General features: G+C 34.2%; 1 protein-coding gene across 2 annotated transcripts in view; it reads right to left on the bottom strand.

The window, feature by feature from the left end:
- The window catches only part of Eno (alpha-enolase), a 114,661-nt gene that overhangs the window by 70,593 nt on the left and 26,072 nt on the right, over positions 1-17,996 (bottom strand). For both annotated transcript variants that reach the window (XM_090408049.1, XM_090408050.1), the window contains exons 3-4: positions 14,664-14,818; positions 6,634-6,703 (exon numbers count right to left, since the gene is read on the bottom strand). In XM_090408049.1, coding sequence (XP_090264175.1) covers positions 6,634-6,703; positions 14,664-14,818 — 225 coding nt within the window. The remainder of the gene's footprint in view (positions 1-6,633; positions 6,704-14,663; positions 14,819-17,996) is intronic.

The raw sequence follows: 17,996 nt of genomic DNA, 5'->3' as shown, positions 1-17,996 counted from the left end.
TTCAACAATTCTACCTATTTTCAGTGTCTTTGTCTTTTTAATGCTGACCTTCATACCATATCTATTACAACAGTTATTCAATTTAGTCAGGGAATCTTGCAAACTTGTAGCGGATTTATTTAGAAGTATAACATTGTCCGCATAAAGCAGAGAGCTGACATTAACATCTCCAATTCTGATATCATGTTTAATACTACTTTCCTTCATAATGTGATCCATATAGATAATGAATAACAGAGGGGGATAATGTACATCCTTGTCTCACAATAGATTTAACATTAACCCATCTTCCTGTACATCCTTCTATTCGAACTGCCAACTTACAACTCAAATACAGACTAAGTATTGCTTGATATAATGCCCCACTGACACTCTATAACTGTATATTGAAGAGCTTCTCTCTTGGTACCTTGTCATATGCCTTTTCCAGATCTTTGTTATATTCCCATGCTTTCTCGACTATTTGTGTTGTAAAGTGAAGATCTGACCCTGACAGCCTCTATTTTGCCTGAATCCAGCTTGTTCTTTACCAAGCTTTTCTTCCACAATTCTTCTCAACCGTTTCTCAAGTATACTTGCATAGATCTTGCCAAGAACATTCAGTAGGGAAATACCTCTGTAATTCTCACATTCAGTTTCATTTCCCTTTTTATATATGGGCACTATTAGAGCTCTACTCCAATCATCGGGAATTCGTCCCTCTGTCCAGGCTTTCTGAACTATGCAGTAGAGCCACTGTAAGACTTTTATACCACTGTACTTCAGCATTTCTGGTCGAATATCATCTATTCCTGCTGCCTTTCCACATTTCAAGTCTTTGATGGCTTTTTCTACTTCAAGTATGGATATGTATTCCTGACTGTATGCCTATTGAGTGTTTTTTACCACTGTAAAAAATACTTCACGGATATCTTATTCTCCTGTTTCCATGTCACCTTTATCATCTCTAACTCCTTTTACAGCACTCTTTCCTCCATTTCTAAGCTTCTTCAACAACCTCCAGAATATCTTACCACCTTGTTGATATTTATTTTCTATGTTCTTGTCAAAGTCCTCCCATGACTTTTGTTTAGCTAGTTATACACAGTATTTCGCTTTCTTACACTTATCTCTGTATTCTCTAAGAGCAAAAGCAGACTTATTTGCCAGGAACTTTTGATATGATTTCTTCTTTTCCTTCACTGCCTCTTTAACTTCCTGTGTCCACCAAGGAGTCCTGATTTTTCTATCCTTGCAGACAACCTTACCACATGCCTCTCTGGCTGAATCAATCAGGGTTTTCTTCAAGGTTTGCCACTGAATCTACAAGGTTTGGTTCCTGTTCTCAAACTCTTTCATTTTTAATTCAATAATCTTTGTGTATGTTAATCTACAGTTCACATCTGAGAGCTGCTCAACTTTTATTTGCTTTAAAACTTTCTTACATGTTATTCTTTTCAATATGAAATTCAATTTTATCCTGCTCAAGACTAAATAGTTATCGCTTCCAGTTTCAAATCCTCTGTACACTCTGGTGTCCTGCACCAGGGAGAAAACATCACTATCAACAATAACATAGTCAATGAGACTTTTCTTATTCTTTGCCTCTTCTCTCTATGTGAATTTGTGCACATTTTTATGTTGGAACATGGTGTTAGTAATAACCAGTCCATGTCCTGAGGAGAAATCCAACAGCTATTTTGCCATTATTATTAGCTTTGCTCTTTTCTACAAATTTTCCCAAAATATTTTTGCATGTCTGACAATCATTTCTACTCTGCTATTCAGATCCCCAACAAGGACCATCTTTTCCTTTTTTAATTGTGTCAGTTGCTTTTCCTAAACCCTCAAAAAATTCCTCCACTTCTACCTTAGTAGAACCTTCTGTGGGACCATAGGCACAAATAAGTCTCATTGTGCAGTTCCCCATTCTCATATTTGCCCACATCACTCTACTTGAGACCGCCTGCCATTCAAGAAGATTAGCCTCATATTTTGTGTTGAATACTATGGTTACTCTTTCTTTGCCTTGATTGTCATTGCCTGAATATAACATTTTGTATTTATTGCTCAGAAAGATCTCACCAGTTTTTGTCTTTTTTGTTTCAGTCATCCCTATTATGTCGATCTGGTACTTATCTAATTCCTCAGCTAGCTCCTTTCTTTGCCATTCTGGCTTCTTATGTTGATAGTACCCACTTTAACTCTGGTGATGTTGAGTTGGGGTGTGTTTTCGGATTTGTTTCAGATCAGTACAATAACCATCTTTATCAATTCTGTATCCTAGGAGCACAAAATTGTTAACTGCTTCCATTTTCTCCCCATCTACTTCAAAATCATTAAGTTCACATGCTGCCATAGCTTTTGTCTTTTTGAGGTTAAGTTTAAGACCATATTTAGCACTTTCTTCTTTAACTTTCATCATAAGTTCCTCCAATTCTTCTTTGCATTCTGCTAGCAAGATGGTATCATCTGTCTACCTCTCAATATTCCTTCCACCAATTTTAATTCGAACTGAAGACTCCTCCAGCCCTGTCATTCTTAAAATGTATTCACTGTACAAGTTAAACAGGTACAGAGATAAAATACATCCTTGTCGCACCCCTTTACCTATTGTGAAATACCTAGTTTCTCCAATATCTGTTCGGAAAGTAGCTTCTTGTTCATAATAAACATTCCTCAGAAGGATAATGAAATGCTCTGGTACTCCCATTGTTCTTAAAGCATTCCACAGTTTCACATGATCTACAGTTAAAAGCCTTGCTATAGTCAAGGAAACAAAGGTAGACATTCTTGTGATATTCCTGTGCATTTTCGAAAACCTGCCTGTTCATCTGGCATTTCTCTCTTCATGAATGGTTCCAGTCTTTTCTGAATGATCTTAAGCAAGACTTTACTTGCATGGGAAATCAGTGCTCTAGTTCTGTCATTTTCGCACTCTCTTGTATCACCTTTCTTCAATAAAGGTATATAAACTGATTTTTTCCATTCCCTAGGCCATGTAGTTGTGATCCAAATTCGATGACAATCTATTACCCACCCAAAAAAGTTTTGAATGCTATTCTGTCATAACACACTATTTCATGCCTGTATATACTACTGCAGAAATTCCAAAGCTGCCCAAATCTTTGAATATGCTGATGCATTTGAGGTGGTGCAGCAGCAAGAACATCTCTAAAGGCTGATGTTACCAGAATAGAGTAGTCTGCTTAACATATGACCTCTTTTATCCATCACAGATTGTTTCATAGTTTTTCTACAGGTGTGTGTGTGTGTGTGTGTGTGTGTGTATATATATATATATATATATATATTTTTTTTTTTTTCTTTTATGAGTAATGCTAACAACGAACTGGCTCTGACATCTTTCTTCACATGTAGAAACATTATCTGTTTGTCTATATTCCTTAGGATGGCCCTTCCTCATGCTGATTTTTGCAAAAGACTACGACTTCAAGAAACAGAGATCAGCAAGTTCCTTCTTTATCCTTAACCACTTGATCATACACAGCATTTTTGTATTATAGGTTTTGTGATCTTTCATTTACAGAGCTGACAAAAAGTGGTATGATTGAACTTTATCACTCATATATGGACTGGTCACGTTGCCCTCACTTGTTCTATTAATCCGAACATCTGAAAGTTACACAATCGGGTTGTGCAATTACTAGCCTTTAAGAGTTTTATGAAGTTGTTGCTCTTATACTAAAGTCTTAATATTTTATGTTATAAGACTTATATTTTAAGGTGGAAAATATTCTATAGATTCTGAAATTTGGAGTTTCAGGTGTATATAATTTGCAAAAGCTATAAAAAGAAGACTGAATGCATTGCTAGCAAAGACTCCATTCAATTAGAACATGTGATCTCCTTTCCAATCTACATCTTCTTTCATTTTAGAAATTATGGACTTTACAACCGTGTTATAATAAACTCTTTTAATTTCCCGATGTTTCAATCTTCAAATTAAGATCATTATCTTTTGCATATACAGAACAAGCCGAGTTACAGTACATACATAAGCTAGAGAAACAATGCTTAGATCACAGGTTATTCTACTTGCATGACCTCTAGCAGAAAAAAAAAAAGAAAAAAAAATTAATTATAGAAACTACAAGCTAAATTCTATTTATGATAACATGAATAAACATTCTTTCTTATAGATAGTTTTCTTTCAGTAACAATGATGTCCTATTTTTAGCATTACAATTGTTATTTTTGATTTAGGATCCTGGATTATCTATAGTCCTATTTATAGTCACTCTTAGAGAGGAAGGTTCCGTGGGTCGAATATGTGCCTTCCATGTGTTTGGGATTTTTAGACCATCATTATTGTTCAGATTGGGGTGGTTGATAATAATCTCACAGACTTCCTTAAATTTGTGTTCATACCATGTTTTGGTATGATGTAGACAACTAGTGCTTTTCCGGTCAATTCTATGTAAGGTGTTCAGGGCATGATCAGAAAGGCCAGCTTCACCACAATTATTATATTTAATGTGTTGTTTATGTTCTTTTTGTCTGATAGGAATTGTGCATCCTGTATACTCCAGGGTGGGCCAGTGGAGGGAGTGGGTCTTTGGATGTGTTGAGTAAGCTTTTTAATTTTGCAGGAGGTTTAAAGGTGGCTTTGAGGTTCTATTTTTGTAGCATTATCTTTATTTTATCTGATGTCCCTTTAATGTAAGGAATATCTTGTAGAAAATTTTGTTAATAGTGTTTTGGCTATAACCATTTTTTTGAAAAGTATTGCTGATAACTTTAAATTCTTCTTTCAGTGCATGATCATGTTTTTGTGTTGGGTGGAGGTATGAGTTTGTGTGTATATATTGGCCAGTATGTGTCGGTTTCCGGTAAACAGTGAAGAAAAGATTGCCAGAAGGAAGACATGTGACAAGTGTATCTAGAAATGAAAGTGTGTTCTGTTTTTCAATCTCAATTGTGAACTGTATGCGTTTATGTTGTTTGTTTAGGTGGCTAAGGAATGTGTCTAGTGGCCATGGGACCAGATCGCGAAAACATTGTCAACGTATCTAAGCCAGACTTTGGGTTTTAATGGTGGTTGATAATAATCTTCTTCCTATCCAGGTTCTAGGCCAAGTGGCCTGTTCCGGGGTCAGTCCATCTTCTTGGTCGTCCCATATTTCTTGTTCCTCTAGGCTTATAAGTTAAGATCTTTTTTGGTAATCTTTCTCTCTGCATTCTTGCTATATGGTCTAGCCAGTTTTTCCTATATTTAATCACTGAGTCTGTTATGGAAGATTTAATTATTTCACTATTTCTTTCTTTATCTAAAAGGGGTAGTTTTTCTGTTTTTCTAAGGAATTTCATTTCTGCTGCCTGAATTCTCTGTATATCTCTTTCTCCAAAGGTCCATATCTCACTTCCATATAATAGTGTAGGTTTGGCTATTGTTTTGTAGACTCTAAGTCTTGTGTGTTTGTTGTATAATATTATTTAAATTATAGATCGATTTCTGCAGTTCGTCTTCAATCTTTTCAAAGATGATCTGATCATCAGATCAAATTTCCAATCTACATTTCGTAAGTAATTGTGTATTATTTGACTGTGGCTTCAAATAATGCTACTTTTTATTTTTATTAATTCATTTAGGGTTTCCCCATTCCTTAACCATCCCTTAGAACTGGGTTAGGCCTTCCTAGCGAGGGATTAAGCATATTATTTTATGACTGTAGATCTGTGTGTGTGTGTTTGTGTTCAGAGGTCGGTTTGCCTGTTCCGAGGTACGAAAAAGCAGTGTTTCCTGGTGAAAAAAGCCAGTCTCATACCCCTGTATGAGACTGGCTAACTCATCTTTAGTCAAAAGAGACCAAATAAAATTCTCACGTGGGAATCAAACCCAGGTCTTTCTGACCAAAGGGCTTCGTTTATACTAAGCTATGGAGGCTCTAATGATGCAACTAATAAAAATTCACAGTTTTAGCCTTTATTATTAGTGAACATTTATTACTGATACTAGTAACTGAATAGGGTTAATAGGGTTCCTAAGCTTTTTCAAAACTGTACATCCCCTTGGTCTAGGTGATACTCCTCTACAAATACAGCTGCCTCACAATTATAACTAACCACTATCTTGTTAGAACATTGTTTTCACAACTGGAAGGTTAGTCCAAACTTTTTTATTTTAATATTAGCATAGTATATGCAAGTATATTTTTTAAAAGAAACTGTTTACCCAAACTGGAACCACAGATCCTCTACTGTTTTTTACCAAAACGTATAAGAACATTACAGGGAGCAGTTAACTTTACACATCACAACTACTAATTGAATAACAGATTCTCACCCCCCCCCTTAAAAACAACGCTTTTGGTAAGCCTGCATGCAAGAATAATGGGAGATCGATAAGGACCCCATCTCCTTATCAATCTCCCATTATTCTTGCATGCAGGCTTACCAAAAGCGTTGTTTTTAAGGTTGGAGCATTTTTAATTTTTTGTTACTTGATCAGGTAATGTTCATTATAAACATATCCTGATTGAGAAGTTCAACTATTATAGTCATTTTAAAAAAAAAAGAAAGAAAAAGAGTGGAAGATGATAGAAAAGGAGGACCAACAAAAGTAAGAAAGAAAGCATTTTAATAATTAAGAATTATATGACCTGCCTACTGAATAAAATTGAAAGTACATACATTTATTTTCTGTTCCATCCATATCCAACATGAACTGATCAATTGTAGCCTGATCGGTAGCTTCAAAATTCTGAAATGGAAGAGAAAAATAAAATAAAATTTTAACAACCAAACTTTAACTTTAACTTACTTTAACAACCAAAATAAAATTTTTATAGAATTTTTATTAAAGCATTTCAAATGAAAAATTAGCTAATCACATATGGAGGGGTAAGGATATCCACACCAAGAAACATATTTAATTTTTATTATTCCCGATCTTCATGAAAAAAGACCTGAGACTGATCAAGAAAGGTCCACCTTGACACAACACAAAAGTATAATTCAATAAAAGAGACATAACATATACATGGTATAATTTAGTTTTTAGCAAGATATAATTGAATAACAATGAAAAGAAAACTGTGCAAGAAAGTTTAAAGCAAGAATCTGAGAACTAAATTTTAAAGATTTAATGGCAGACCGCCAAAGAAAACACTGATTCAGCCAGAGAAGTATGTGTCAGAAACAATGGAATTCTGACACATACCTCTCTGGCTGAATTTGACTATCTTTCTGAGTACACAATGGAACTCAGAAAGATAGTCAGTCTAGGAAAAAGAAGAAAAAGACATTATTGAAAGTTTCTTGCAAATAAGTCGGTACTCTCTGAGAATACAGAGAAACCTGCAAGAAAGCAAAGAAATATGCAACTAAACAAGCATAGGAAGACTTTGTTAAGAACATAGAAATTAAATATCAGGAAGGTGAAGGCTATTGAAAAACTTAGAAATGGAGAAAAAAGTGCTGTAAAAGGAATCAGAGAAAAGGCATGAAGTGTTTTTTCTGATCATGCACTTCGACTGCCACAGAACTGACTGGAAAGACAGTGAAGTCCTTATATTGCAAAAAGATGGTATGAAAGAAAATTCAGAGAAGCATAAGAGATGACAATGGGAAAAGTATGAACATGCAATAAACTGGTAGTAAAGAAGTTACTGTATAGAGATCTGATGATAATAGGTGTACTTAATGAGAAAGTGAAGAAAATATGTTTCCCAGGTGTGAAAATAAAGGATGTTAATGAAGCTCTTGATTTGCAGAAGGGAGAAGTGAAAGAGTTGATTATTTTTGGCAGGAACAAATGATTTACAAGGTGAGACATAATTGATGAGAGAGGACATGAAAGTTGTTCAAAGAAGTGAAAATGAAGAGTGAGAAAGTAAAGATTGGAGTCTGCTGCCTTAGTATGGTATGGTAGGTCAAATTGAGAAGGACCATTACTGCTAATGAGAAGATTGCAGTTTACAGATTTATGGAGTGAATCTGATGGATGAAAGGACTGTCTGATGGTTTTGGAGTTAAATGTTTGGAGAAATAGTTCAGTGGGAAGCTAGAAGTGCAAATTCAGGGAAATCAGAGGTATTGGGGGAGGAGTGCAATTGAGCATGTGTTTGGCCATCCCTCAGAAAAATGAGTTTCAGCATATAGAAATGATCATGGACATTTGGGGAGCAGTTTCCCAGGTTTCAAATCAAAATTGGTTGGTAATGACATTACACAAGGGTAACAGTGGGCCCAAGGGAAAGTTGGAATGTATATGTAACACACTAGAAGTATCAGAAATAAAGGGGTTTTTGGCCACTGGTCAGCTTGACCTGGCCAAAAAATGAGCCGTATCATGATTCCTGGTAGATAGAAAATGATATAATTACAGAGTTAGAGTGTAAGGGATATTGTATTTTTCAAGAGAATAGCATAGGAGGAAGGGCAATACTAATGATAACTGAAGAACTTCATCCAACAAAAATAGAAATTCTATCAGCTAAAAACAATCACAGTCCATGCTGTGGAACTTGAACCCACTAAATTGTTAGACAGAGCAAATATGTTAACCACTCAGGTTAGCTGAAAGTGCAAGAGAAGTGAGTCACAGCATGAGTAAAAGGAGAGCAAGATAGTTCCATTGCAAAAAGGTGGAGTTAGGACTAATGCAACTAATTATAAACCAACCAGTATCTCTGGAGTGATCATTAAAATACTGAAAAAAAACTGGTTAGGACCTGCATCAAGAGATGGATAGCTAGTTACCTTTTATAGAGAAAAGCACAGCTTTGTTAAATATAGATCCTGTTTTAGCACTTAAAGTGTTATAATGACAGTAATAGCAGAGATGGATATACCATAACGCTTCTGAATTTTGCCAAGCCATGTGACAAGATTCCACATGAGAGGTTGTCATATACTCACCCAGAGGGATGTGTATAGAAAGCAGACTTGTGATATGGATAGGGAACATAGCAGTGAAAATACAGATTTAAGTTTTGAAATACTGTGATAGTTAAAATTAAATACCACTTCCTAATCTTCACAATGAGCTAAATATGACCTTGCAAGTGTCTCAAAAATCACAAGACTGATTAATGAAAGGAACAGGTAAAAAATCCTATATGGCTACTATGGACTTGAGCAGTAAGTTAACTTTGTAATGTGATGGACAGCTGGAGTTCATAAGATAGCTTCTTAATCAGTGACCACAATCATGCAGGAGGGAGAAATCAAACATCAGACATGGTTGGCATAACTTGATAAAAATCTCATAAGAACAAGGTAAAATTAAGGAAATACAGTACAACATACTGAATGAAGTTTGTGAGTAATAGCTGTTTTCTCATGGTTGAAAAGTGAAATTTCTCAAAACACAATAGTTAGTTTTTGTGTGATGATAACTGCACAGACTAACTTCTTTCCTAATAAAAAAAAAAAAGAGCATTTGTGATGCTTAAATTTTCATGTACAACAGTACAGGAATATTTAAATTTCAAATAAGTACTCATTTAATTGCACCTTTGATATGTACACAGTAAAAGCACGTGGAAGGAATTCTTTCTGTGAAAAGAACTGTTTTTAAAAATAAATAAAATTTACAGGTATTATTTCTGGGAAATTCCCATGTTACTCCTCTTAAAAACCATTATTATTACGGGTATTTCTCCAGCCCCAGTTTCCCATATAACCCTTCCCCAAAAAGCACCCTTAAATATAAGAATGTATATATATATGTGTATATATTATTTAAAAAAAAACCCAGGTTTTATAATTTATCAAACCCCCCCCCCTTTTTTTTTTTAAACAGTAAACAGCAGAAGTATGGAGAAAGAAGATATCCTAACTTCCAAACAAGGTATGTGCAAAATTTCTTCCTCTATTAATCTGCATATATTTACCTTTAAAATACACTTATAATACCCTAAGAATTCTTGAGAAAAGAGCCAATGTATTTAAAATAAGGGACACTCCTAAACGAAGACAGGCAAAAAAATAGCCATAATAATAATAAAATTTATATTTTCTGCTAAAGCAGCCCAATGTGAATAACAGGTACAGCTACTTGTAAATCTTACCAGATCAGTAAGATGCTTATAACAATAGTAACATGCATCAAATAGCTACAATAGAACCTTATAAATGCAGCAATACTTCAGAAGGTTAAACAGAAATGTTTAACCTTCTATAGACTTAAGAGAATAAGCCTTTCTTAAGACCTCGCATATGGGATTAAAGCTGAACCAACTGAGACCAATACATTATATCTGTCAATTGCATATGTTCTTGGTTTGCCTGTTAGAAGAATGACACCCTAGTTTCCAATAGCAAACGTGCCACCTCCATCTGAGACAAGCCAAAGGAAATCAATGCAGGCTCATTCTTTATGTAGAAAAATGATTATTTAAAACTAAGGAGATTTCTGATTCAAATACAATTTATTTATTAATTACTGACCATTTACGAAAAACAAAAAACTACATTAGAGCCTACCAGTTTCGCCAGCAAACTGTCTGGCTTTTTCAAGGCGTTTACGGAGACATGAAAACTAGTAAATGCAAATTGAAAGTAACATAAAAAACATTGTAAACCAACTAGTAGCTAAGATCACACGTTCACGTGACAGAGAGGACTTATTGTTCTTATTCATTATCACGCATGCGTGTTTGTTGCAAACGTGTAATGTGATTACTGGCTAGCTGTAGTTCAGATTGATTTAGAGAGAGGAGCAGGTTTTTTCCACGAACTGTTTAAGATTGCACCCTGATTTCTGTTGAGGTTTCCACTGGTTATTAACACTATTGTGGCTTCCTTGAATAAACGATATCTGTAGTCGTCATCCAGATATGGCATGGATCTGTTTGGCCACCCGATCGTGTGGTTAGATGTACAGAAATGATGTGCTAAGCCGGAAGAGATACTTCTGTTCTTTTATGTTCCTTTCAATTTGCATTGACTAGTTTTCATGTCTCTGTAAACGCCTTGAAAAAGTCAGACAGTTTTGCTGGTGAAACTGGTAGGCTCTAATGTAGTTTTGTTTTTTGTAAATGGTCAGTAATTAATAAGTTGTATTTGAATTATATAAACGACCAAATATAAAAAAAAAAAAAAACCTTTTTAAAAAATCAGCTAACACCTTTTTATTCCCCTATACGAGGAGTAGGCGAGGCCATTTAGCCCTATCTAACTCTTTTGGAGACTGAGTGGGCAGTTCAATCTCCACTGGTACCAATCAGAGGTAGATGGCCCAAGGCTATCACTAATTAAGCGGTACACAGTGAAGAGAGATGGCTCAAATGTGCTGCCATCTCATGGTCCCTAACCCTAACACAATATATTTAATGTCTGAAATAATGTGGGTTCTACGGTCGATTATCTTGAGTTTATGGGACGAAAAACCCGCTTGCCCATGCCAGAGATCGACTAACTTGGGAACCGGTCGAAAAAAGGCTTAGAAAAATTTCCTCTAGTCGCCAACTAGACTCGAAACCAAGTCTTCCTTCGTGTGGCCAAGCACCGTGGTGTGCAAACGCCACATCCACTGAGCTACACAGGCTCTAACGACCAAATATGTTTAGTTTAAATAGTTTAATGAAACATAGAGATTTCTGATTATTATTAATTCTAAAATAATAAATAACAAGAATGTTTATGCTAATATCTTAATTACCTTTCCTATTAACTACACAAATACCAACATCAGCAAATCCTACTAATCAATTTATTAGATCTTCCATTCTCAATGAAGGGCTCTTCATTAAGCTACCAGTTATGATTTTTAAGATCTCTAGGTAAAAAACTAGATTACTATCACATAAGAGTAACCCCCTTCCATTGAAAGCATTTTTTTTATCTTATTGATTAATTCAGCTAATTTTTTCAGTTAATTTAAGAAACTGGTATAGTTAATAACAACACTACCACATTTGTAAATCACACATCAAACATGATTCGAATTTTTTCATCTTTTGTTTTATTAATTATATTTATAAAAATATATTTAAATTTTTTTATTAATTTTTAATAAGATTACAATTTCCCTTTGGTAATATAAAAATTTTATAAATATTTCCTTCCAATTTCAAGGGGAAGAGGGGTACTAACTTGTCCAAACACATGTATAATCACAATTGTATACTTTTGTTGCATCAGTAGATAACATCATTCACATTTAAAACACATTAAAAGATGTATAATAATAACAATCAATGATCAAATAAACAGCTCCTTGGATTTAGTGACAAATAGACTGATATTTTTACATTATGATGAATACAGGTGGATAGACATGTGTTCGTCAGACATGTTGTAATAGATTTCATGGTATGATATGAACACAGATAGATAAGAAAATAACTATTTATTAACTTAGAAGCTAATATTTTGCTGGTATTATATCCAGCATCTTCAGAGCACACAACACAAAGTTTGTTACAAAAGTAAGACAACCACAATCCGGTTATGGGCATAATAAAGGCACACCTGAAAAGATATCTAGGGTGCTTAACAAACACCAACTATGCAGAGTATTCAAACCTTATGTAAAATTAGCAACTCTCATCCGTTCACCTAAGGACAAATCCAGGAGTCTATGAAGTGCCTTATTGCCATCAAGATTACTACAGACAGACAGGAAGAACTGTGGATATCCACCTCAGTGAACACAAAAAATATATCCGGCACTTTCACTATGGCAAGTCAGGTCTGGCAGACCATGCTTTGGATACCCCCTGCACACAGGATCAATTGGAAAGAAACAAAAGTAATGCACAGAAGCTTCTACAAGTCAGAGAGGTTGTTCCTGGAATCAACAGAAGCCTTAAAACATACTCCAAACCTTAACAAGTATGGCTGTATAAATCTACCAAAGATTTGGGAGACAGTCATCCTAAGACCAAATTAATATTTATTACTTTTATTTTATTTGATTTTTTAAAACTTTCTAAGACTATCATTTGGACTACTATTTCAAAACTTTGAACTTTTTTTTTTTTTTTTTTTACTTAGATAGCGCCATATTAGAACTTTAGTCTTGTGTTAGCACGCTGCAATTACTTATACTAGCCCCACTGTTACACCGGATTGTGGTTGTCTTGCTTTTGTAACAAACTTTGTGTTGTGTGCTCTGAAGATGCTGGATATAATACCAGCGAAATATTAGCTTCTAAGTTAATAAATAGTTATTTTCTTATCTATCTGTGTTCATATCATACCACGAAATCTATTACAACATTATGATGAATACTTCTGTTGGAACAATTAACAGCATTTTATCTCTACCGAGATGATAATTATGGGGAATAATTCTTTTATTTTTCAGAGGCTCAATATTTTCAAGAAAATAAAGATGCATATTCTGAAAAGCAAATTCAGAGAATATGAAAATATACTTTTCTAGTCAAATATTCAATATTGACTAAATATGCAATATTGAAACCTTACAAAAAACTACCTATGCATTAAAAAAAACTTAAATACAGCTATAAGATACTAATAGCAGACATAGTAAAGAAGCACAGGGCTAGTTGGATAATTAGAAGCCATCTAATCTTCCCCACTGTTGATTGTTGAAGAATAGACAAAGTCATTTGTTTCAATCTACAGTTGACTCTTGAACAACACTGGTTTGAAATGTGCAGGTCCACTTATAAGCAGATTTTTTTCAATAATTATATTGGAAAAGTTGTTGGAGATTTATGATAATTGGACTATTTTATATAATGTGATAATTAACTGTTAATTAATTTGTTAAATTAAATTAATTGGCATAAATTGAAAATTATAACGATTCATTCATTGGTGTATAGGTGGCTAAGCTATTGTGAAGCAATCATACTGATTACGCAAGGCTACCATAAAGCAATCACACTGCTGATGCTTCGTTATCAATGCATGAATCATTATACCTGTAAATAAATATGAATTTCTTTTTCACATTATCTTTTCATTTTTAATGTCTAGTGTTAGTAATATGTATAACATCTACAGTGTTTTGTATCATGTAAGACAACATTGATGTAGGTTCTGACAGATGATTCATCTTATAAACAAAGAATGTAAGCGTACGGTATCAATAAATACAATACAGTATTTTAAATGTATTTTCTCTTCCTTATGATTTACTTAACATTTTCTCTTCTCTAGCTCACTTTATTATAAGAATACAGTATATGATATATAACATACAAAACATGTGTTAATCGACTGTTTGTGTTATCAGTAAGGCTTCTGGTCAACAGTAGGCTATTAGTAGTTAAGATTTTGGGGAGTAAAAAGTATACGTGGATTTTCGACTGCTCAGGGGGTCAGTGCCCCCTAACTCCCCCCCACCCCCCAATCATTGTTTAAGGGTAAACTGCACAAAGTTTTGTTCATTGTAGCTGCATTTTTTGAATGTTATTAAAGTATCAGCAATTTCTCTGACAGTTGACATCTCTACAATTAAAATTTCCACTAACCCATCAAGCCTAATATTAAAACAGAGTTACTAATTATACATTTTTTCATGGATTCATTTAAAATCTCTGAATTTTTAATTTTCTGAATAAAAATTTCAGAAGAATTTTGATTATTTTTATGCAGAAAATTAAAAATTCAGAGATTGAAACTTTATTAATTTTAAATGAATCCATGAAAAAAAAAAGTATAATTTTTTTTGTGGAGAGTGACAGAGGATAATAAGATTAACAAATTTGAATACAATAACAAAAAAAAGTTATTCTTACCTTTTGCACAAGTGCAGGTGCAATAACTTGGTTGACATTATCTATAGCTTTCTGGACACCTTTACCATGATATGCATTTTTATCATTATCTCTCATTTCTAGTGCTTCATAAATACCAGTTGAAGCACCACTTGGTACAGCAGCTCTAAATAAGCCTAAACATCAATGCACAAAAGCATACAAGTTAGAGATAATCAGAAATGACATATTCAGTTATTTAAAATAAATAATTGTAATTGAGAAGTAACTGAAATGTTACTATACGCATAATAAAATTCACAAGTTGAAGACAATCTGGTGATTTGTCTCCATATCTGCATGCAGTAGTCCAGATGAGATCTTATAAAAGCCTTGAAAAGGAGAATAATTATTTTCTTACTAGGTTAGCATTCTTTTCAACATTTGAATTTCTAGCTACAGATTAAGAATAGGTATGTATATATATGTATATATGTTCATTTGACAATTTACTCGATTTCGTAACATATTCTATAATATTGAATGACTTGAACCGAGGTTAAAATAAAAACTTTATTTGCACTACTAGTTTCTTCTAAGACTAGACTTCTTCAGGTGCACAACCGATAAATACCATCAAAACTGGAAAGGAACCGGTATTTTAAAAACAAAACTAAGAGACATATCAAACAAACTGTAGAGATTATGGCTCAGTTTCAAAAATAAGAACAAACTCTGGTTGTATTATTTTGCTCATGTGTGCACATGAGATCTCGAGCATGCCAAAAATGAATAATAGAGCTGTGAGAGTCCGGTAGGCTATATCTTAGATTGTTGTTAATATGGATCGGGTTGAGTATTATTTCCTTAGATTCTATAATTTTTCTCTCTATCTCATCACAACATCAGCGAATATTGTCAGTTCTATCCCAGAGTACCTGATGTTGAAAGTTTTCTTCATTCGAATTAGCTGAAAATAGAACATGGCTAGACAAAATGATGTCTCGTTGATGTTCTTCTAAATGCAGTTCGACTGATTTCTGTCTGTCTGTCGAAAGTATGGTTTACTGCAGTCGCAATGAATCTTATAAACATCAGTATATTTGAGATTATTGTGTTTAAGGACGACTTAAGATTCATAGTTTCGGAAGGGTTGTGAGAACGTCTTGATGTTATATTTCCTTAGAACTTCAGCTAATTTCGGGGATATGAAACTAATATATAGCATAGACATACTGCCTTTAGAAATAGTGGTATCTTCGTTACGTCACTGAAGAGGGTTAAACAATAATTTGTCTATAGTCTTTTTTGAGTAGCCTAAAAAGTAGGAATTAAGTAGGAATATTATATTATTCAATATTATAGAATATATATATATATATATATATACACACAGTTACAAAAAATTAGATGGATGACCAATGTTAATTAATATTTAACAAATGGAAACCTTTGCATTAGTATCAAAAGCATTCTCAGTACAACTGAATAAAGGAACATGCCGGCCTGGTTGGCAGAGTGGTTAGTGTATCCACTCTCCAGCCAAAAGGCTGCGGGTTCGAATCCCGCCACGGGAATGGATGGTTGTGATTGTCTGTGAAAGCACTAGTGGTGGTAGTCGGTGGTAGATGGCGTTGGTGTTAGATGATGAAGGTTGGTGGAGTAGTGAGACAAGGAGTTTTAGAGTTGATGCCCTCCCTCGATGAGTCTTCGGACTCTCTGGAGGTGTGATATAATAATAATGCAATACATGCAAAATTACAGAAGAATTTTAAAAATTGCCATCACAGCTGAAGTAAGACAAAGTGTCAAGAAAAAATTCCTTAAAAAAAAAAAAGTATATTATTATCATCTGAGACGGCCAGGGAGTCAAGAACTCACCGAGGGAAGCTATAAATCACCCAAACCAGCTATCATACCTTCCGTTAAATTCATTCACACTAGATGCACTCACTACCCCCTAAGGGCAAATTATTCCACTCGCTCATTCTTCTCTGGGAGCAAAACCTAGCTTTTACCTCTTTCTTGACTGTGAACAAATTTAATTTACATCGATGCCCTCGTGTTTTCTCCCCACCTTCCGTATAACGAAAAATTTCATCAGATGATATCCTATAACAGTGGTGGTGAACCTTTTTACGTGTGCGTGCCAAAAATTTACAAATCGAGTTGCTGACGTGCTGGGCAGTTTTTAATAGGGGAAAAATTAATAGAAAATTAATCTAACTTTTATTTATTTATAATTTTATAAATAATATTTTATTTCATTTATAATATTAATTTAGAATGTTATTCAGTTTAAAATTGATTTTCATTATGTTGGTTTGGAAAAAAAAAAAAAAAAACAGTAGTGAGAAAAATATTTATGCCTTGTAACTCACCATGAAGTTAACTGAGCAAGGGATGCAGCAGAAGGATGTCAACTTGTCGGCAAAGCACTTACCATATTTACTTGAAAACTCGCCCTCACGTATAACTGGCACCCCTGATTTTACTTTACGAAAAAATACATAAAAAGTGTTGCATAAGCCTCGCACACGAAAAATGTTTAAACATGTTCACGTTGGGGCGACGCAACAGTAACTCACTCCTTGCGGTTAATAACATGCCCTCCCCAACAGCCATTATACTGCAGATGCAAGAAAAACAAGTACTGTAGTTTTATTGTATCCCTGATTAAGGTACCCAGGCTTTTGAAGTCTATGTAATATATTTCTCAGCAGATAGTGCAATTAGAGACAGCTGTAATAAAAACGGCGCTAACTAATGGATCACATGTCCCCTTTCACAGAAACTACGCTGTATAGACTCAAGCAAAACCATATGTTGCACTAGAAACACAGTATCTAACTAAAAACTCTTGTCCAATTTTTCAATTACATGAAATAAGTGTTTGTTTTATTGCATTTTAAATTCTCGATGTCATTATGACAGATCACAAAGGCTGCTAACTTCGATTAAAATTCTACCATGAATTGAAATATGCCATATAATGCATGTGTGAGTTCCTGTGCTAGATGAAATGAGATAGCTGTTCAAAAGAGAGCAGCTATCTTCGTAGCTGCTCTCTGGTGTAAAACAAAATTTTACTTGTACGTATTGTAACAATTAAAAAAAAAAAAAAAAAGGTTGAATAATTTATAAGTGTATAACAAGGATATCACCTGTAAATCGTTGATGTGCCAGCAAAATTCTCGAACGTGCCATAGGTTCGCCATCTATGTCCTATAACATCCATTCAAAAGTTTATAGACCTCTATCATATCACCTTTCTTTCTCCTGTTAACCAGAGTCTGCAATCCACATACTTGCAATCTGTCCTCATATTCTAAATCCGATAATCTGGATATAATCTTTATAACTCTTCTTTGCACC

This window comes from Typopeltis vanoorti, chromosome 18, assembly GCF_054136105.1.
Source record: "Typopeltis vanoorti isolate ZY-2024b chromosome 18, IOZ_Tvanoo_1.0, whole genome shotgun sequence".
Classification (NCBI taxonomy): domain Eukaryota; kingdom Metazoa; phylum Arthropoda; class Arachnida; order Uropygi; family Thelyphonidae; genus Typopeltis; species Typopeltis vanoorti.
This window is presented reverse-complemented; position numbering and strand designations above follow the sequence as displayed.